Source organism: Ictidomys tridecemlineatus, chromosome 3 (genome assembly GCF_052094955.1).
Source record: "Ictidomys tridecemlineatus isolate mIctTri1 chromosome 3, mIctTri1.hap1, whole genome shotgun sequence".
NCBI lineage: Eukaryota > Metazoa > Chordata > Mammalia > Rodentia > Sciuridae > Ictidomys > Ictidomys tridecemlineatus.
Genome location: NC_135479.1, coordinates 34,044,913 through 34,068,382, shown reverse-complemented (window position 1 = coordinate 34,068,382; position 23,470 = coordinate 34,044,913). Strand labels below are relative to the sequence as shown.

At 33.2% G+C, this 23,470-nt stretch overlaps 1 protein-coding gene across 3 annotated transcripts in view; it reads right to left on the bottom strand.

Moving 5' to 3' along the window:
- Nucleotides 1-23,470, bottom strand: part of Brip1 (BRCA1 interacting DNA helicase 1) — a 136,760-nt gene that overhangs the window by 33,965 nt on the left and 79,325 nt on the right. For all 3 annotated transcript variants that reach the window (XM_078042361.1, XM_078042362.1, XM_078042363.1), the window contains exons 15-16: nucleotides 4,365-4,524; nucleotides 2,897-3,018 (exon numbers count right to left, since the gene is read on the bottom strand). In XM_078042361.1, coding sequence (XP_077898487.1) covers nucleotides 2,897-3,018; nucleotides 4,365-4,524 — 282 coding nt within the window. The remainder of the gene's footprint in view (nucleotides 1-2,896; nucleotides 3,019-4,364; nucleotides 4,525-23,470) is intronic.

Here is a 23,470-nt window from a genome sequence, read left to right as displayed (position 1 = left end):
AATTGTAATTGACCAAAGGGTTTGCTTTAAATACCCACTAAATAGGCTGCCTTATTATATTGTGACTTAATTGCATTAAAAGAAAACAACTTCTCTTTTAGTTATATTTTTTCCACTGACATCTAATCATATAAAAGCCTTGGTTCACTCTCATGCCCCTCAAATACTTCATTTTAGTGCATAGAAAGTTTTCTTTTTAACTATTATACGATTAAGTATGTTCTTATAGAATGATCAGAAGCATCTGGGAAAGGTAGAAGAGAAAAAAATCCTCACTGGGAAAGTTAGCTTAATGCTTGCCCTTCAGAGTGGCCCATTATCAACATTTCATAGTGGGTTTCTTTATTTTCAGGTCCCTGAGGTATGTGCAATAAATTACGACTTGAACTAAACAAGTCACACTTGGCTCCAAAATGAAATTTTCCTACCTCTATTTTCTAGTCCCCAAGGTGGGAAGAGGAAATCCTGGTCACAGCCAAAGAAGTCGTATTTTTGGCTCTAACATACATTTTCCTGCTTTTCTAAAAGCCAAACTCTGCTATTGAGACCTAAAGTCTTAAGTTAGTATTTTAAACTGTAGTTTAATTTTTACTTCCATAATCTTTCTTAAATTTAAGAAAAAAGCAAATATCAAATTAATGTCGCTGTCTTCTTTTTCCCACTCAAATCATTTTTCACTGATCTGAACCTTTTAAATGTGAAATAAAATGAAGTGGGAAAAATAATGCTGAAATAGATTGTTTCAATTCTATAAGATGGAATATTTAAAATTTTCACTTCTAAATAAATTCCATTATTTTTGTATGTTAAACTGAGTATTAATGTAAAAGAAAACTATAAAGTTCTAGCTTAAAGTCCAATAATTTGAAGCATAGTTTTAGAAAAAGCATTTATGGAAATAATTTAATCTGTCAACTTCTTTTACAGACTACAAGATGGCAGATACATCCTAAGGTGACACTTTATCTGCTCTTCCCTTAAGTGAGGGTAGAATTTTGACTTCCTTCTAGCCAACAGAATATGGGACAGTCAATCCCTTAAATTAGGTTGTGTTGTAAGGCAAAGGGATGGGAAGTAACTCTCATATGATTAGAAGTTATTTAAGATTCTGTCTTAGCTGACTGGTGTTAGAAAGTATCCTGTTGGTCTTGAAGAAGTAAACTACTATGCCATAAGAGGGTGTGTGAGAAGGCCATATGACAAGGAAATTTGAGTAGCTTCTGAGAGTCAAGAGTTGTCTTGGGTTATAAAGAATCTCAGTCTTAACAGCCACAAGGAATTTAATTCTGATAACAACTCAGAAGTATTATCTGATAAGAAGCTGAAAGAACTTGAGAGAGTATCCCAAGCTCCAGATCAGAATATAGTCTTGTGGAACTCTGAACGCAGGGCTCATCTCAGCCATGCCCAGATCCATGAAACGGAGTTAATAAATATGTGTTGTTTTAAGGTACTCTGTGATATCTGTTACACAGAAACAGTAAACTAATACAAAGAGTAATAGCCAGTATAATCAATATAAGATATGTTTATTATGTTCGACTATTTATTATATAAAATGTAAGATACTATTTGGGATTGAGCATTTTCTTCCATAACTCCTTTAATAACTTAATACTATAATACACTGATAGCCCTTTTATTTATTTATTTTAAAAATATTTTTTAAAAAAATTTGGGGCACTCAATTGCTGAGCCACATCCCCAGCCCTATTTTGTATTTTATTTAGAGACAGGGTCTCACCGAGTTGCCTAGTGCCTCACCATTGCTGAGGCTGGTTTTGAACTTGCTATTCTCCTGCCTCAGCCTCCCAAGCCACTGGGGTTATAGGAGTGCTCCACTGTGCCTAGTTCTGATTGCCCTTTTATGAGTCACTTTAATGTTTATTACCATTCTGTTCATTATCATTTAATAATTACTATTATTTCTGTGCCTTAATGAAGTCTAGGAAGGAAGAGTTGTTTTTTAAAAAACAACAAAACCAAATGTAATCTTAAGCTTATATCAAACCTCCATTCAACCATTAAGATAATATAGAAAAAATAGATATCATTTTTAACATTGCATTGTCTCACGAATGAGCTTTTGGGGGGACACCTAATATTTAAACCAAAAGAGGCACTATCTAACCAGTTGAGAGCCAGGATGGAAGAGGAAAAGCTGCAGGGGGAAAACTTTATATGGTTCTTCCTTGTAGAGCTGGCAGGTTTCTGATACTACTGCCTTTAAATATCAGACTGCAGGGTACTTTGACCTTTGAATTCTGAGACTTGTACTTCAACAGAAGTCTTTGGGAGCCTCTCAGGCTCTTGGCCTTAGACTGGATCATCAATATTCCTAATTCTAAGGCTTCCAGCTTTGACTGAGTCTTGAAACCAGCCTTTCAGTGGCCACTGTGGAACTTTCCAGCCTCTGTTAGCCATTATTTTCAGCTCTCTGCTTGGGTATAATTTCCTGGCCACAGCATATAACACTTAAGTACAATCAGAGTACAATGGTGCTACTGGGGTGAAGTGAAAGAGATCAGAATTTGGTGGCAGCTAAAATTGTGGAATAAGTAGGGCAGTGCATTATAGAGAGGACCTTAGAATTCCTTGGGGGGATTTATGAGATTTATGAGTCTAGAGCTAAGAGCTTATAAAACAGAAATTATGGGGCTCCACATCAAGCATTTCTGATTCAGCAGTTCTGAAATAGAGCCTAAAAAACTGTATTTTTACCAAGTTCCCTGGTAATACTGGTGCTAGGACCACAATTTGAAAACCACATTTGTCAAGCAAAAGATAGTACAGGTTAAAAATAAACATTTTTCTACTAAACCTTTTTCAGATTCTTCATAAAGATAAAATGAGGATACAAGAAAAATGTATACTTCTTAAAGCTTTGATGGCCTACCTGTAGATCTTTGACATTTGGAAAAGGAATTCCTATTGTTATGACAGCACGGGCATTGTCATCTGAGAAATCCAGACCCTCACTCACTTTACCACGACAAACTGCTATTAGCAGGGCTCCATCTTAATCAACAGAAAATAAACATTTTAAATAGCATATTCAAAATTCTCAGAAGTGGCTTATTCTTGACATTTTGTAAAGACTAATTATTATTCATATTTTAGGAGATATACTGTTAAAGTTCACTGTCTTAAATAAATAAGGAAAATAAGCTGGGTGGTGGTGCATGTCTGTAATACCACCTACTCAGGAGGCTGAGATGGGAGGACCTCAAGTTTGTAGTCAGCCTCAGAAACTTAGTGAGGGCTTGTTTCAAAATGAAAAAGGGCTAGGAGTATAGTTCAGTGCTAGAATGCTCCTGGGTTAAGTCCCTAGTACCATAAACAAATAAATATAAAGTCTGCGAATGTAGCTCAGTGATAGCTCAGTGATTGAACCTTGGTTCAATCCCCAACACTGCAAATAAATACATACATACAAACAAAACAAAATTAGATGCAACATGGTAGTAAACTAATTTACAAACTGTATCTCCCAGATAAATTATGCAATAAAACCATACGAGAGTAGCAATTGTGTATGAACTGAGCAAGTATGAACTAAAAATTGAAGTTTCAATCATTACCTTTTACCACCACAAAGTAAAATTCTCAGAACAATTTAAATAACTTATTTGTACTAATTATGAGACTGAATAAATATTATATTGAAAAGTGTTCAAAACACTATATGTACTGTTAACATTAAAAGATATTGACAATTATAGTATTTTCATTGCTGCATTGTTCATAAATTATTGCTATTAGTCCTTCACATTAAACTATATGGAAATTCTCAAGCCTGGAAACTGAGTCCTCAGTTATGTTTTGTTTTTTTTTTTAGTTGAAGGTGAATACAACACCTTTATTATATTTATTTATATGTGGTGTTGAGGATGGAACCCAGGGTCTCACACATACTAAGTGAGTGCTCTACCACTGAGCCACAACCCCAGCCCCCTCAGTTATGTTTTGAAAACTCAAAATGTATCTTATTTAATAGAATATAAGCAAAAAGTACATTATTTGCATAAAAATATACGTTCCATCTGGCTAGTAAGGAAATATTTATATATATCCTGACTGCCTTCTTGCACAAAATATTTCAGTTAGTGTAAGGAAAACCATGGGATACTGCCTGATTGCACGCTGTTTTTTAAAGTGGAATTGGCACACACAAGTGAAAATATCGTAGGAGGATAATTCCAAACAAAAGAATTTCTTTTTTCCTTTTCACCTAAGATAATAAAATATAAATTTTCTCCTAACTGCAATTCATTTAAAAATATAATAGAAATGAAATTCTAATACCAACTTCTTACTTAGTAAAAAAATATTTTTTCACTGACCATGAAATAATTTCTAGTTACCTTTCTCTCCTTTATACTTGATTGAGTCATAGTACACCTGCAACAATTCATCAAAATCAGTTTTTTCTCCTCCTTGTGGTTCTACAATGACTGTCTTCACCAACTCCAGATTATGCCACAAACCAGTATGGAGCCAACGTTCTCTTAATTTTTCTAATAGCTAAAACAGGGAAAGATAAAAAGATTAAATTTTTGTGTATCCAGCTGAATAAATTTACAATTTTTTATTTGTTTAGAGCTAATATGACTATAATGTAACCATGGCAAATGTATTAACCTTCCAGTGTCTTTTCTCATCTATAAATAAGGTAAGCAATATCTCATTAAAGCTGTGATTGGGTGAAATTCCTAATAAATATTATCGGCTGCTTCTGTTAACAATACTTTTGCCATTAACACTACTGCTGCTGCTGCTGCTGCTACTATTATTGCATTGTGGTGATTTCAAAAGCAGAAAAAAAAATTACTTCTGTTAGAATTGGGATTTTTTCCCCCCTTGTGGTGCTGGGGATTGAATTCAGGGTTTTGCACATGCTAAGTATGTGCTCTTCCACTAGGCTACACCCTCAAACTCTAATGTAAATATATTTTAAATTCTTTAAGTCTAAGGAAAAGTTCCTTAATATTGTTAACCCATCTTGAATGAAGATTCTTAAAATGATTTTACAAAGTACATACCCAATTAAGCTCACTGTTTGAAAATGGGATCATCATTAATAACCCAAATCATTATGTGGCTCAGCGGTAGAGAGCTCGCCTATTACATGCAAGGCCCTGGGTTCGATCCTCAGCACCACATAAAAATAAATAAAATAAAGATATTGTGCCCAACTACAACTAAAAAAATAAATATTTTAAAAAAGTGTTTTTAAAAAACCCAAATTGAATAGATATATAAATTGAACATATTTTAATAATAGAATGTTAGAGTAAAAATAAATAATACGAAGTTATTGGAAAAAAAGGAAGCCCAACACTAAACCTCTTTCTTAAAAAAATACATGGATTGCAGAGAATCATCTTTAGATATGAATGATAAAAAACTTCACAATTCAAAACATATGAATGCAGCAAAGGCAACATTTAGAAATACTCTTACAGCTTAGAATACACTTATTTTAATTTTTTGAAAATGAAAGAACTACATTCTTTTCAAGGAGCTAGAAAGTGAAATAAAACAGATACAAAGTATAAATAACAAAGACAAAAGATAGATACATGCAAAATACAAAAGCCAATGGTACAGAGTATAATTTAAGTTCAATTATTTTACCCATTGTTGTATGGCATGTGTTCTATACCATGTGGATCAGTTTTTACAATGTAGGCAAAAAAAAAAAAAAAAACACAAAAAAAAAACAATGCAAATTCCCTAAAGAATGAAAATAAACCCATTTTTGTAAGATGGTAATGTAGGGTTATCATCAATCTAAAAGTCTTCCATTTTGAGTACCTCATGAATTGGCTATTAGAATCTGCTTTTGGATTGTGTCTTGTTTCTGAATCAAAGTCTCTCAGTGCTTACAAAGTATAGGCAAACAAAACAAAAAACCAACTTCTGACAGTATTTAGAGCAACTGTCACACTGGATTTTCAGGGAAGACTGAAAGAACTAAAAACATTCATTGAAATTTATTAAATTATTTAAATTTCAACTAAAATTAGAAAAGGATAGTTGAGAAAAGCATAAAGTATCTTGAGAACATATAAAATCAGATGAACTATCATGAATTTGCATAACTATTAATACACAATGGAATTTAATCCATGATATACTGTTTTTCCTATATCTGAAAACATTGACAACATTTCATCTTTGACTCATTGATCCTGGAATAACAACTTTGAACACTGTAGTTCACAAATATTCAAGATCTGGAGAAAACCCTCTCATGCTACTTGGGTAAGATAATTAGGTTAATAACTCCAGGATATATACCACAACTAGATTAGAGAATTCTATTTTTAAAAGAAAGTTTGAGAAATAACAAAGAATTAGTTCCATGTGTAAATTTTCCACTAAAGAAATCCGGCACAGATATTTTTCCCATTATATAGAAAATAATTCAGAATATTAGGGAATTAAACATGATTTTAAAAATGTAAAAGAAGGCATGATAAATCCAATTATTTCAAATTTGTTATAAAAGTTGAAAAAAACCCAAGATTCTTTCTTTCTTTCTTTTGGTTTCTAAAAGAACTTCAGAAATTTATGCACAAGCAAATGGTCAGATTCATAAATAAATCTTGAACACAAAAATAACAAAGCACAATATGTAATATTGATTCCATTTTTAAATTTTTAAAGAAACATAAAATGTTTACATATTACTGGGTCTTTAAGAAACGTGTCTGCAAGATAATACTGTTGAGTTCATTGATATATCTGAGTTACTTCTAGCTCTAAAGTTTGTTGATTCTACCTAATTTTTAAACAAAATTGTCAGTATATAATAACTATGTGTCAGGGATTAGGCAAGAACAAAAAGAAGAAAGCAGAGACACAGACTATATTTTTCTATGTTGGCCTAGAGGTCTGCATTACAACTTTAAAACTTTATTGTTAAATATAATTGGATTAAATATCTCAATCAGAAAACATAAAATGGCTGAATAGACAAAAACCTGATCCATAGATAAGTGACTCACTGTAGATTCAAGGTCACAAATAGGCTGAAAGTAAAAGGCTGGGAAAAAGATATTCCTTATAAATAATAAAATAAGACAGGGGCAGCAATACTAATGTCACAAAAATTACATGAGGATAAACAAGTTAATTCATCAGGAACATTTAACAATTATATATGTACCCAACATCAAAGAATCCAAATATTTCAAGCAAATATTGACAGAACTGAAAGGAGAAACAGGAAGCCACATAATAACAGGAGATTTCAATGTCAGCCTTTGATAAGAGATAAGACATCCAGGCAGAAGATCAATAAGGAAACAGAAAATCTAAACAAATCCAGAGACCAGAAGGACCTACCTAACAGACCTATGCAGAACATTTCTCCCAGCAGTAGTAGAATATACATTCTTCTCAACTGCATACAGAATGTTCTCTAGTGTAGATCACATTATGTCACAAAACAAAATTTTAAGAAGACTAAAATCAATATCATGAATCTTTTTCAACCACAATGGAATAAAAGTAGGATTTAAAAGCAGGAAGAAAACTGGACAATGCACAAATATGTGGAAATTAAGCAACACAGTTTTGAATAGTATATGCCTGACTTGACAAAAAAAAAAAGAAAAAAGCACTTTGCATGATATTCTCCAGGTCCATCTATTTACCAGCAAATGCCATAATTTCATCTTCTTTATGGCTGAGTGAAACTCCATTGTGTACTTATACCACATTTTCTTTATCTATTCATCTGTTGTTGGGTACCTGAGCTGGTTCCATAACTTGGCTATTGTGAAACTGCACTGCTATAAACACTGATGTGCCTGTATCATTATAGCATGCTGATTTTAGTTCTTTTGGAATTTTAAATATCAAGAAGTGGGATTGTGTGGTCAAACCATTCCTAGTCTTTTGAGGATTCTACACGCTGCTTTCCAAAGTAGTTGTACTAATTTACAGTCCCACCAAGAAGTATGAGTGGACCTTTTTCCCCACACTCTTACCAGCATGTATTGTTATTTGTATTCTTGATGATTGCCATTCTGACTGCAGTGAAATGTGAAATAAACCAGCCTCAGAAAGTCAAGGGTTGCATACTTTCTCTCATATGCAAAAACTAGAGTACAATAAGGAGAAAAAGTGGGGAAGGATCCCATGAAAACATAAGGGTGATCAGTGGAGTAGAGGAAGGGGAGAGAAGGAGAGGGAACAATAGGAAAGGGGAAGAACTGCAGAATGATATTGATCAAACTATGCTTTTTGTACATGTATGAACATACCACAGTAAATTTCACCTTTATGTATATTGTGAAGCACCAATTTAAAAAACTCTATAAATAAATAGAAGGAAGACCAGTAGAGTAGAGAAAGGAGAACAGAGGGAGAGAGGAGGAGAGTGAAAGAGAAAGTACTGGGGACTAAAGTAGAGAAGATTACAGTCTATGCATGTGTTGTTATATCAAAATTAATCCCAACATTATGTATAACTATAATGTACTAATAAAAGCATTAAAAATAAATTTTAAAAAAGAAAATAATGAAATTATCTTCAGACCAACAAAAAAGGAAACGCAAGATACCAAGCTTAAAGTATGCAACAAAAGCAATACTAAGATGAAAGTATATAGGAGTATAAATGCATATATTAAAAAAGAAAGATCTCAAGTAAATAAATCAAAGGTATACCTCAAGGAACTATTAAAAAGTTAGCAGAAGAAAGGAAATAAGAAGATGAGAACAGAAAATAGAAAAATATAAATGAATAAATCCATGTTATTTTTGAAAATATCAATAAAATTGATTAACTAGACTAAGAAAAAAGAGCTTAAAATTAGAAAAAAAGGAAATATTACAAATGATGCCACAGAAATAAAAAAATTTTTAAGAGATTAAAAAACAATGTCCTAACAAACTGGATAACCTAGAAATGGATGAATTCCTAAAAACGCAAGAAAGTCTGAGAGATCTTTACTTAGTAAGATTGAATTAGCAACAAAGTGTCCTACCAAAGAAAAACCTGGGACCTGATGACTTCGGTGCTAAAGTCAACCAAACATTTAAAGAAAACCTAAAACAAATATAGATTTCATGCAATCTATTAAAATCCCAATGTTTTTTTTTTTTGCATAAGTCGAGAGGCAAAAATACATTTAACATTACTATCAACAATGCATAAGGATTCTTCTGATTTTTCAACTTGCCAATACTTGTCATTTCTTGCGTTTTGATAATGGCCTTTCTAAGAAGTATGTAGTGATATTTCATTGGTTTTAATTTGTATCTCCTAATGATTAATGATGTTGAGTGTCTTTACATATACTTGTAGACCATTTCTGTGTCATCTTTGGAGAAATGTTTATTCAAATCCTTGGCCCATTTTTTAATTGGATTATTGATTTGGTACTGAGTTATAGGAATTCCTTATATATTTTGGATGCCATTGTAGAAAACAAAAGGAATAAGAAAGGAATCAAAATATTATACTACCAAAAAAATCAAATTTCTTTCAGCAGTGTTTTGCAGTTTTTAGTATACAAGTCTTTTACTTAGTTTATTCTAAAGTATTTTATTCATTTTAGTGGTGTTACAAATGGGATTGCTTCCCTAATTACCTTTTCAGATGGTTTATTGTTAGTATACAAAAATGCAACTGGGGTCTCGAGTTGTGGCTCAGTGGTAGAACATTCACCTAGCACACATGAGGCATGGGTTCCATCCTCAGCACCACATAAATAAATAAAGGTATTATGTCCATCTACAACTAAAAAATATTTTTTACACTGCATCTGATTTTTGTTTATTCACTTTGTATTCTGTAATTTTTCTGAATTTATTAGTTCTAATAGTTTTTTTAAAAATATTTTATTAGTTGTTGGTGGACCTTTATTTATTTTTATGTGGTGCTGAGAATCTAACCCAGTACCTCACACATGCTAGGTAAGCACTCTTTCACTGACCCACAACTCCAGCCCCTCTAATAGATTTTTAATGGATTCTTTAGATTTTCTACATCTAAGATCATGTTGGCTATAAACAGCAACAATTTTACTTCTTTCTTTCCTACTCTGATGTTTTTAGTTTCTTTTTCTTGTTTAATTGCTCAGTCTAGGACTTCTAGTATTATACCATATTTAAGGGTGAGAGGCAATATCCTTGCCTTGTTACTGATCTTGAAGGAAAGTTTTCATCTTTTTCACCAGTGACTATGTTGCTAGCTGTGAGCTTTACAGATATGGCCTTTATTTGAGGTAATTTCCTTCCATACCAAGTCTATTGAAAGTTTTTTTTCATCATGCAAGAGGGCTGAATTTTTTCAAATGCTCTGTCTATGTCTACCAAGATAATGAATGACTCAGTCTTTTCACAAACAGAACTGGGAACACAAGATAATGACATGCCAAATAAAGTTAGATCTTGCCTTTACAATATGCACAAATTAACTCAAAATTAATCAAAAACCTTGGTATTAAGAACTAAAAATATAAAACTAATAGAGTAGTGAATATTCAGATGTTCATCTTATTGTTATTACTTTAAATGTCCACATTGCACTATATACCCACATTATATTTCACAGTTTTAAAAAAATCAAACTACATTACTCTGCTCTTAATATAAATAAGAGGAGTGATAAGAGTGGATACATTTAGGCTACTAATAAAGTAAGCCAAAGATAAAGGTGGTTTGAATTAGAAAGAGTTAAGGAAAAAAAATACCTAAAACTTGATAGGAAGGTAAAAAAATACATAGCACAAATTTCTACAAACAGAGGAAAAGATTCCACTACAGATGTATGTAAGGAAATGCATTTTGTTGAATTTACCATTTATTATTAAGACCCAGATATAGTGGAATTACATTTTAACTTGTATATTTTTGTCCAGTAGAAAATCAAATTATTCCTCTCCAAGAGAAAAGATAACACCAAAGGTTACAGTTTACTGGCCTACAGCACATTAACCTGTCTTGTATTCAAGGCCAGTAATCTTATATTCTATTCTTTTATTAAATTGCCTAGGGCTGGGGATGTGGCTCAAGCAGTAGAAAGCTCGCCTGGCATGCGTGCGGCCCGGGTTCGATCCTCAGCACCACATACAAAACAAAGATGTTGTGTCCACTGAAAAACTAAGAAATAAATATTTGAAAAATTCTCTCTCTCTAAAAAAAAAAAAAAAACTAAAAAAAATTGCCTAAAGTATATTGCTCTTAAAATGTTTTCTGAATTGGCCTTACCATCATGTTCATTTCCTCATTAATCAGTGAGTTTAATAAAATCTCTGATGTCTCTACTTTTCATGTGAGTCATAATTTTACCTTTTTTAAAAAGGCCATAGAATTATACCATAAAGAAAACAGATTATAAAAATATTTAAAATTTTGGGCTAGGGTTGTGGCTCAGTGGTAGAGCGCTCGCCTAGCATGTGTGAGGCCCTGGGTTCAATCCTTAGCATCACATAATAATAAATAAATAAATAAACTACAACTAAAAAAAAATATTTAAAAAATATATTTAAAATTTTAAATGAATAAGGTAGTTGGACTGGACAAAATAGGAAAGGGAAAAAAAGGTTCACAGATACCCCATTGGTATCTGAGTAATCCAAATATAGATTATGGTATCATTCACTCATATAGTCAACATTGAAAAAGGGCCAACATTAGAAGAAAAGATTATTAAGTTTGTTGCCTTTAAGATACATGAATTGAAATGTTGGTCTGGGGGTTGAATAATATGGGTGTGGTACTTAGGAGAAGTCAGAAATAAATTATAAATTGGGAAAACAAGATAAAAGATGAAAGTAAGAATGCATTTAAATTAAATCAGATACAGAAATGGGTCCAGGGCTGGGGATATAGCTCAGTTAGTAGAGTGCTTGCCTCATATGCATGAAGCCCTGGGTTCAATCCCCAGCATCTCACACACAAAAAAATAGAAAGAAAGAAAGAAAGAAAAGAAAGAAAGAAAGAAAGGAAGGAAGGAAGGAAGGAAGGAAGGGAGGGAGGGAGGGAGGGAGGGAGGGAGGGAAAGAAAGAAAGAAAGAAAGAAAGAAAGAAAGAAAGAAAGAAAGAAAGAAAGAAAGAAAGAAAGAAAGAAAGAAAGAAAAGAAGGAAGGAAGGAAGGAAGGAAGAAAAGAAGGAAAAGAAAAGAAAAAAAGAAAGAAAGAAAAAAAGAAAGAAAGAAAGAAAGAAAGAAAGAAAGAAAGAAAAAAAGAAAGAAAAAAAGAAAGGGAGGAAGGAAGGAAGGAAGGGGAAAGGAAAGGAAAGGAAGGGGAAAGGAAAGGAAAGGAAGGGGAAAGGAAAGGAAAGGAAGGGGAAAGGAAAGAAAAGGAAGGGGAAAGGAAAGGAAAGGAAAGGAAAGGAATGAAAAGGAAAGGGAAAGGGAAGGAAAGGAAAGGAAAGGGAAAGGGAAAGGGAAAGGGAAAGGGAAAGGGAAAGGGAAAGGGAAAGGGAAAGGGAAAGGGAAAGGGAAAGGGAAAGGGAAAGAAAAAGAAATGGGTCCAGCATGAAAACCTTACCTTTTCTCTTTCTCTCATATTGCACACCTAGTTCATCAATAAATCTGCCAGCATTACTTTCAAATTATAGCTAAACATCAAACAGTTCTCATTATCTTCACTTGTAAAACTAAGTCTAAATCATTCAATGGCTTCCTATTGCATGCAGAATAAAATCTAAATCCTTACCACACCATGATTTTACCCCAACTGTCTATCCTATTCTCCTTCTCTTATCCCAACACTGCTACAGTCACACTAATCTCCTAACTGCACAATATATTCAAGGCCCTCTTCTACCTAACATTCCCTCTGTCTGAACATTCTCTCTTCTTCTCCTTTAGACCTTTATTCAATCTTACCTTCTCAGACAGGTCTTCCCAAAACATCCAATTAAAATCCTAAACCATCTCCTCAAGTACCCAATATTATCTTTTCTTTTTTCCTTGTTTTAGTTTTCTACATAGCACTTATCACCATCTGTATTAGTGCTCTTGGGCTGCCATAACCAAAATATCACAGACTGGGTAGCTTAAATAACAGAAATTTATTTTTTACCATTCTGGAGAATGAGAAATATAAAATCAGCATATTGACAAACTTGATTTCTGGTGAGGGCTCTCCATCTGGCTTATAGACAGTGGCCTTTTCTCATGTTCTCTCCTCTGTGCTTGAGTAAGGGAGCTCTCTGGTGCTACTTCCTATAATGACACTAATCCTATCAGATCAGAGCGCCACCCTCATAACCTATCAGATCAGAGCGCCACCTCAGTTAACTTTAATTATGTTCTTAAAGGTTCCATCTTCAAATATAAATACACGGGGGTTAGGGATTCAATATAAGAAAAAATTTGGTAAGACACATTCAATCATAGCATCATCTAACATACTGGTACCTTTCTGTGTATCTGTTTCTCTTTCTCTCTCTCTCTCTCTCTCTCTCTCTCTCTCTCTCTCTCTCTCTCTCTCTCTCATATAAGAGGACAATAACTTTTGTTTTGCACACACCTGATTGTCTGGTACCTATAACAGTAGCCGACAGGTAATAAATACTCAATAAATGATTATTAGATGAATTTAATAAATGAAGAAAAAAGGAAGGTCCAAAATAATGGAAAGTTGGGAAGGAGAATAAGGAAAGGTAAGAACAACTATGAAATCAGGAACCAAAATCCTTAAAAAAGAAGACTATTTGGGTGATTTGTAAGATGACCAAAAAAAAAAAAAAAAAAAAAAAGAGAGAAAAAAGACTGACAGGATTATAAGAATGTGCTCAAGAGACTACAGTTTTTAATTAATGAGTCCCAAAGCTTTCCATTTCCTTCCTTCTTTCTTCCTCCCTATCTCTCTCTCTTTCCCTCCCTCCTCCCCTTCTTAATCAAGAAGAAAATACATATATAAAGGTTCACAAAGCACAATATGGAGTACATAAGATACTAAATCTGAGGTACTATAAGTTGTGAGAGGCAAAAATGGTCATGACAGCACAATGGCACACTCCCAGTGGCTCTGGAGGCTGCTTTAGGAGGATCACAAGTTCAAAGCCAGCCTCAGCAATTTAGGAAGGCCCTAAGCAACTCAGTGAGATCCTGTTCCCCCGCCCCCCAAAAAAGGTGGGGATGTGGCTCAGTGGTTGAGTGCCCCTGAGTTCAATCCCTAGTACAAAAAAAAAAAAAAAAAGCCATGACTTAAAAGAACTGACAAGGAAGTGGAATATTCTCTGGGTATGTCCAGATTTTAGTTCAGGTAAAGAAATATAAGGAATACTTTGAAAGGGGGAAAATTTGATGGTTATGAGACAATATTTACACAGAGTATATAATGTATTTATTTCAGTCTCTTCAGTGGAGGTTTTTCAAAAGTACCTTAAAAGCCTTCCATTAAAAACTTCACATGTGAATTGGGAGTATAGTTCTATAGCAAAAACATTTTGATTATTTACTTGAAAACGGTCTATAACAATTTTTCAATTTCAGATAACAGAATATTCAGTTCAAGAGCTCTTCCAATATCATTGGAGGTAACATTCAAATTGCATATTAATACAGCTGAATTATTTCTCTCTTACCAGAAAAATTACAGTAATAACTAAGCATACAAATAACTCAAACAATTATTAAATTCTCTTAAATATTCTAACCAGGTACCTAAAATAAGTTAAAGAAAGTACACTGACACAGAGCTGTCTCTTAGGCCTTTAGGGCTTACATATGTGAAAAATATGAAATCTGTTACATACTATTTTATTTAATAGCTCATAAAGGGTAAATACTATCCATACAGAGAGACTAGCCAACACATAATGATGGAGATGATTTTAATTCAACAATTGGTGTTCACATTATTTGAACTTGTTAATCTCAGAAGCGAAATTTTTTAAAGTTAAATCTCACAAATTAAAAGATATACTTTGGAATGTCTGTGTCTTATCTGGACATTGTCATTTTACTTTTCAAACTTCTTTCAAAACCAGTATCTCACTAGGGAGGCAATAAGTAAGAATGCAAACTAGTGGGGAAATCCTGCATTTGCTCAATGTCCATAGCTTTTACACAGTTCCAGATGTTCGGTACATTAATAATACACTAACTCAAAGCCTCTTTTTGAAACTTTAGAAAGTGCAAATTGCATTAAGACCTCTTTGCCCTCATTAATGGTATTGTTACAATCCCAGACCTCTGGAAAATGTTTTTTGGCATGTGTTTAACTTTATAATATTGCCATTTACTCACTTTAATAGCTAGTACTCAAGTCTTAATGCTTTTAAATAGTTCTGCCAAAACAGACTACCATCTTTTGTAATCTTTTCACATAATTTATTTCATAGGTAAAATCTGTCATATTTCTCCACCTAAAGATGATTCTTAACTATTGATTTCATGAGATATTAATATTTGAGAAACATTTATTTAGTTGACATGTACTTTAGGTGGTGTAAGTTGGAAATAAAGCACAGAATATTTTAAATAGTAATCAAAATGAAAAATAAGTATTTTTAAAAATAAATTTTTGCTTATTTAAAAAATAGGCATATTTTTAATTCTTTTCTTCTTTTGCTACTGGGTACCCAGGGGTGCTTTACCACTGAGATATATCTCCAGTCATTTTTACTTTTTATTTTGAGATAGGGTCTTGCTAAGTTGCTGAGGTTGACCTAAAACTTGTGATCCTCCTTCATCCCAAGTCTCTGGGATTATAGGCAAAGTGCAAAACTATTCTTAATTCTTGCTCTATTCAAACAAATATGAGAAGGCCAAAAATATTATTTCCATTGAAACCCTTTCCTATTTGGTTATATCTGACACAGTATTTATACCTCAAGAGACTGGGTTATATTTCAGGATCAAACTCTCAATAAATATACACACAGTCACAGATGTGGTGGAATAATATGGAAGAATCCTGCCTTGAAGTGAAAACAAGATCCTTTATGGGTCTTGACAACTAAGTGGAAATGAAAGAAAAGGAGCATTCTCTCAAAAATTAGTTAAATGATTGAGGACTGTGAAAACATTAGATCTGCACTCCTGCTAACACATTTATTTTTAGTCACTTACTCTTATATTTTAATAAAACTATGCAATGATATTTATAATGCAAAAATTTTTTAAATAGAATCTCTATAAAAAAAACCTCACATTTCATTGTGACTATCAACTTTTTGAAATCTCTTAAACAGAAAACAGCAAGAATCAATATCTATTTACATATGGAAGAAATTCTGAACTCTCTGAAATATGATTTCTGAATTTTTGTTGATTTATCAACATAACTGGATCATCCATGTCTAAAGTAACCATTTAGTTATTTTTACACATCTGAAACAGTTTTGCTATTTTAGAGTCAAGAAATGTTGGCTTAATAAATGTTAGCTGATACATGAATGAATAAATTTATTAACACACATTCAACTATATGCTTCATTCCCTGCCTGAGCAGATTAAGTAGAGACAAAACCAGAAAATAACCAACCAACCATAACTGTATGTCTATACTTCTGTAAAAGGCTACAATTGATGTCAACTACAATGAGGTCAGTACATTTACACTATTGGAATCTAGATAGACTCTAAGCTGAGAGAAGCAAATGAATAATAAGCAACCACTACAATATTACCAAAAGCTACTGCTTTGAAGTACTGTCAGCCTACATCTGCTATAAATCTGTTGGCATAAAAATTGAAGGTGTAGGGCTGGGGCTGTAGTTCAGTGGCAGAGAACTTGCCGATCATGTGTGAGGCACTAGGTTCGATACTCAGCATCACATTAAAAAGAAAAATTTAAAAAATAAAGGCATGCTGTCCCTCTACAACTACATAAAAAAATTTTTTTTTTTTAAATTGAGGGTGCAATGTTTTGGGAAAAGCATCACTTCACAAACTAGTAGAGAAGACCCAAAAGAAAAATACTTAAAATACAAAGTAGTATTAAACAAAAATCAAAAGGATTCAAAGCATACCACTATAGAAAGTCATTAAACCACAAAGAAAGGCATAAGAGAAAAATAAACAATCTATAAAAACTACCAGAAAAAAATTAACAAAATGGCAACAGCAAGTTTTTCCTATCAATAATTATCTTGAATATAAATGAATTAATAAATTATCCAGTAAAAAGACACAGAAGAGACTAAATGAGTTTTTACAAAACCAAGAACCAACTCTATGCTGCCTAGAAGAGACTTTAGTTACATCTAAGGACAAAGACTGAAAATAATCTGGGCATGGTGGCACACACCTTTAATTCTAGAGACTAGAGAGGCTGAGAGATAGGAGGATCACAAGTTTGAGGTCAACTCAGCAATTTAGGGAGGCCATGTCTTGAAATAAAATTTTAAAAAGGGGGAGGGGTTGTAGATGTTCAGTGGTAGCTTGCCTAGAATGTCTGAGATCTCTAGTTCAATCCCTAGTAAAGCAGGGGTGGGGGACAGGACTGAAAGTGAAGGAATCAAAAGATTCTATAGAAATGGAAACCAAGACATACTAGAGGTAGCTATACTTAGACAAAATAGACTTTAAGTCAAAAACTAAAAAGAGAAAGATGTTATTTAATGATAAAGGGAGTCAACTCATCAAGAGGATAACAATTATAAACATATGCACCCAACATCAGAACATAAATATATAAAGCAAATATTTAAGGATCTGGAGGACAGATTATAATAAAATTACAGTAGAATATTCATCACAATTTTAACAATACACAGATTATCCAAACAGAAAATTACAAATATTTCATCCAATAGCAATGGAATTCATCTCAAGCTCACATGGAATATTCTTCAGGATAGATAATATGGTATGCCACAAGACAAGTCTTGGAAGATTTAATAATATTGTAATCACATTGAGTATCTTTTCCAGTCACAATGGTATAAAACTAGAAGTCAATAAGGAGGAATTCTGGAAAATTCACAAATACATGACAGTTAAGCTACATGCTTCTGAATAAACAATGGGTCCATGAAGAAAAGTGAAGTAAAAAAAAAAAAATCTTGACACAAACAAAAATGGAAACATAACATACCAAAACTTATGAGATGTAGCAAAAACAGTTTATAGGAAAATTTATATCAAAAAAGAAGAAATATATCAAACAATGTTACTTCCCAAGGAACTATAAAAAGAATAAACCAAGCCCAAGATTAGCAGAAGGAAGGAAATAACAAAGATCAAAGAAGACACAAATGAAATAATGCAAAAAAAAAAAAAAATCAACAAACCCAAGAATTAGTTCTTTAAAAACACGAAGATCAATAAGCTAGACTAAGAAAGAGAGAGTGGGGTGGGGGGAGGCTCAAAATCAGAAACAAAAGGAGACAGAATTCATGCCACAGAAATACAAAGGATCACAAGTGATTATTATGAACAAGTTTATGTCAATTAATTGTATAGCCTAGAAGAAACAGGTAAATTCTTAGACATGTACAACCTACCAAGACTGAATCATGAGGAAAGAGAAAATCTGAATTGATGTATAACTTATAACAAGATACCTCATCAAGGAAAAGCTCAGGACCTGATGGCTTCACTACTGAATGTCACCAAATATTTAGAGAACTAATAGCAATATTTTCCAAATTCTTCTAAAATATTAAAGAGAAATATTTCCAAACTCTTTACAAGATCAGCATTACCCTGATCCTAAAGCCAGACAAGTATATTACAAGAAAAGAAAACTACAGGTAAATATCCCTAATGAGCATAGAAACAAAAATCATCAATAAAATATTAGCAAACCAAATTCAACAACATCTTAAGAGATTTAATCACCATGATCAAATGGGATTATCCATGGGAAGTAAGGATGGTTTAACATACAGAAATCAACAAATGTGATTGTATCACATTAATAGCATGAAGGACAAAAACCATATTATCATCTCATTACATGTAGAAAAAGCATTTGATAAAAATTCAACATGTTTGCTTGATAAAAATTCTCATCAAATTAGAAATAGAAGGAATGTACCTCAACATGGCAAAGTCTATATACGATAAGCCCACACCTAACATTATACTAAACAATGAAAAACTGAAAGGCTTTCCTCTAGATCTAAAGTTAAGACAAAGATGTCCATTCTTGTCACTTCTATTCTCATAGTACTGGAACTCCTTGCTAGAGCAATTAGGCAGGAGAAGGATAAAAGACAACCAAATAGGAAAGGAAGACTGAAGTTGTCACTGTTTGCTGACAACATAATCTTATATACAGAAAACCCAAAACCCTGTTAAAGTAAATAAATAGAGCAAAGTTGCAGGATACAAAAATCAACACACAAAAATCTGTGGTGTTTCTATATATTAACTTGCAAAGGAAATCGAGAATAATCCCATTTAACACTGTCACAAAAATAATAAAATGCTTACAGATAAATTTAAATAAGGAGGTAACATACTTGTACATTGAAAACTATAAAATATTAATGAAAGAAATTGAAAACAACACAAATAAATGAAAAGATATCCTAGGGCTGGGGTTGTGGCTCAGCAGTAGAGTGCTCGCCTAGCACTCGTGAGGCCCTGGGTTTGATCCTCAGCACCACATAAAAATAAGTAAGTAAAATAAAGGTATTGTGTCCAACTACAACTAAAATATAAATATTAAAAAAAGAAAAGATATCCTATGTTTATGGATTAGAATATTGTCAAAATGTCCATATTAGCCAAAGTAATCTACAGACTCAATGCAAGCCCTGTCAAAATTCAAATGTAATTTTTCATTGAAATAGAAAAAATAATCCTTAAATTCTCAAATTGAACAACAACAACAAAAGCACCAGTAACAGGAGCAGCAAACCAAGGTGTTCAGAAGCAAAAAGAATAAAGACAGAGGCATCATACTACCTTATTTTAAACTATACTATAAATTATAACTGTTCCCTGGTGCCCCCCACCAAAATTATAGCTGTTATAATTCTCTGTAACTGGAATAAAAACAGATATATTGGGGCTGGGGTTGTGGCTCAGTGGTAGAGTGCTTGCCTAGCATGCACAAGGCACTGGGTTCGATCCTCAGCACCACATAAATGTCAAATAAAGATACTGTGTCCACCTAAAACTTTTAAGAATAAATATTTTTAAAAAACAGATATATCAACATTAGACTAAAGAACTAAGAAATTAACCCACAGGTATACAACCAATTAATTTTTGACAAAGGTGCCAATAATATACAATCCAAAAGGATACTCTTTCAAATAAAGGGTCCAGGGAAAACTGAATAGCCACATGCAGAGAAGGATGGAACTTCAGAAACCCTATCTAAGCCAACAAACAAAAGTAACTCAAAATGGATTAGTCTTAAACCTAAGACCTGTAACTGAAAAACTATAAGAAAACCAAGGCAAAAAAAAAGACATTGGTCAAGGCAACATGTTTTTTAGATTTGATCCCCAAAGCAAAAGTAGACAAATGGGGTTACATCAAACTACAAAGCTTCTACAAAGCATAAGAAACATTTAACAGAGTGAAGAGTCACTCTATATAGTTACTCTGGGAGAAAATATTTATAAGCCATACATCCAATAAGGGATCAACATCCAAAATATATAAGGAACTCAACTTAATAGAAAGAAAACAAGTATCTCCACTTAGAAAATGGGAGAGGGAGCCAAACAGATACTTCTCAAAAGATGACATAAAAATGTCTAATAGTCATAGAAAAAAAGGTTCAACATCACTAGTCACTTAGGGAAATACAAATTAAAACCACAATAAGATAATCACTGTTAGAATGGTGATTATCATATCTGTTAGAATGGTTATGATCAGAGACGAGAGTATTGGGAAGGCAGTGGAGAAATGGAAACTCATGTACACTGTTGGTAAGAATGTATATTATATATCAATCAGTACAGCTGTAAAACTGTATGGAGATTCCTCAAAAGACTAAAAAATTACCACACAATATAGCAATCCTCCTTCTGGATATTTACTCAAGAGATTTGAATCAACATACTAAAGAGATGTCTGCAATCCCATGTTCACTATATCACTATTCACAATAGCAAGTTGTAGAATCAACCTAAATTGAGTAACAGATGAACAGATAAAGACAATGTTGTATATACGCACAATGGAACACTATTCAAAATTAAAAAGGAAAAAACTTCTGTCATTTGCAACAACATGAATGTAATTAGAGAACATTATGCTCAGTGAAATAAGCCAGGCACAAAAAGACACCACCACACAGTCTCACTTATATGTGGAATCTAAAACAATCTAACTCACAGAAGCAGCGTAGAATGATATTTATTATAGGTTGTAAAGGGTTGGGGAGATGGTGATCAAAGCTACAAAGTCTCAGTTTGGGGTTAAATATTTTTTTTTTTAGTTGTAGTTGGACACAATACCTTTATTTTATTTATTTTTATGTGGTGCTGAGGATCGAACCCAGGGCCTTGAACATGCTAGGCAAGCCTTCTACCACTGAGCCCCAACACCAGCTCCCAAAGTCCCAGTTTGACAGGAGGGATAAGGTTTCTTTTCTTTCTTTCATTTGAGATCTACTATACAATAGAGTGCATACAGTCAGTAGTGTTGCTAAGGTTTGAATGTGTCCCCTCTAAAATTCTGGTGTTGAAATATAATATCCAATGTGATAGAAGTAATTGATGGGGCCATGAGGGCTTTTTCTGTAGGAATAGGATTAGCTCCTTTACAAAAGAGGCTTTTTGCAGTATTCAGCTCACTCACTTTTCCACCATTCCTCCCTTCCACCATGTGAGGACACAGCTTTCCTCCACTCTAGAGGATGTAAGAACAAGGAGTCATCTGGGAAACTGAATAGACCTCACAGGATAACCAAACATACTTGCACCTTAACTTTGGATTACCCAGTCTCCAGAACTGTGAAGGAATAAATTTCTGTTCTTTATAAATTATCCAGTCTATGGTATTTTAAATAAGACAAGTATATTGCACTTTTCAAAATTGCTGAGAGTAAATTACAAATGTTCTCAACACAAAAATGCGAAGTACTTGAGGTGATAAATATGTAAATAGCTTAATTTATCATTCCACTGTTAATCAGCTTTCTGTTACTGTGACAAAATACTTGAGATAAAAAAACTTAGAAAGAGGACTGATTATTTTGATTCATGGTCTACATTCACGATTGCTTGGCCCTGTTTCAAGACAGAACATCACAGTGGGGAGTACCTGACAGAGAAATCTGCTCACCCCATGACAGCAGGGAAGCAAAAAGGGAGAGAGAAGAAGGGCTGGGGGTTCCCAATATTCTCTTCGAGGACATGCCCCCAATGACCTTCCACTAGGCTCCACCTCTTAAAGGTTCTACCAGCTCCCAATAGCACCATTAACTGGGATCAAGTGTGTAATTATGAGCCTTTAGAGGACACTTAAGATCCAAACCAGAATATCCACATTGTATTCATAAGTCATAAAATCACTTGGTACCCCATAAATATATACAATTATAAGTCAACAATTTAAAATAAACATTTTTTGGCAATGCTGGGGAAAAAAAAGATTTTTTAAAAAACACAACATGGTAAGTAGTGTTAAAGCTATATATAAATGTGACCAGGTAGAGGAGAGAGTGACTAACTTTGCCTGAGGGATAAAGATAGTTTAAAAGAGTAGACCTCTGAGCTGAATATAGAGAACAAAATGTCTGGATAATAAAAAAGTCAGAGAGTGAAGTCCAAGCAGACACAACACTATAAACAAATGCATTACATTTGTTTTCCATTGCTATATAACAAATTACCATAAAAATACATAACATAAAACTTACCATCTTAACCATTTTTAAGTAGATAGTTCAGTAGTGTTAAATATATTCACACTGTCATACAACCAATCTTCAGAACTCTTTGCAGCTAGCAAAACTGAAACTCTATACCCATGAAACAACTCTCCATTCTTCTTTTCTCCCATCCCTGGCAAGATGGTTCTACAATGTATTTGAACTTGACTACTCAAGGTACTTCATAAAAGTGGAATTGTATGGTATTTGCCTTTTTGTGATTTACTTATTTCTTTTTTTTTAGAGAGAGAGAGAGAGAGAGAGAGAGAGAGAGAATTTCAATATTTATTTTTCAGTTTTCAGCAGACACAACATCTTTGTATGTGGTGCTGAGGATCAAACCCGGGCAGCACGCATGCCAGGCGAGAGCGCGCTACCGCTTGCCACATCCCCAGCCCCTGATTTACTTATTTCACTTAGTATATTATTCTACAATTTCATCTGCATAGTTGACCCATTTATTACTTCAGTTTCTTTAGGTCAGAAGTCCAGGCACAGTATGGCTAGTGTGCGATGTTCATAGTAAGGGAGGTTGTACACGTGTGGGGTCATTGGTTACATGAAAGCTTTCTATAATGTCTATTCAATTTTGTTATGAACCTAAAACTAATCTAAAAAATAAAACTGATTTAAAAATAAGATCACATAACCTATAGTCTTTTTTAAAAAATATTTATTTTTTAGTTGTAGTTGGACACAATACC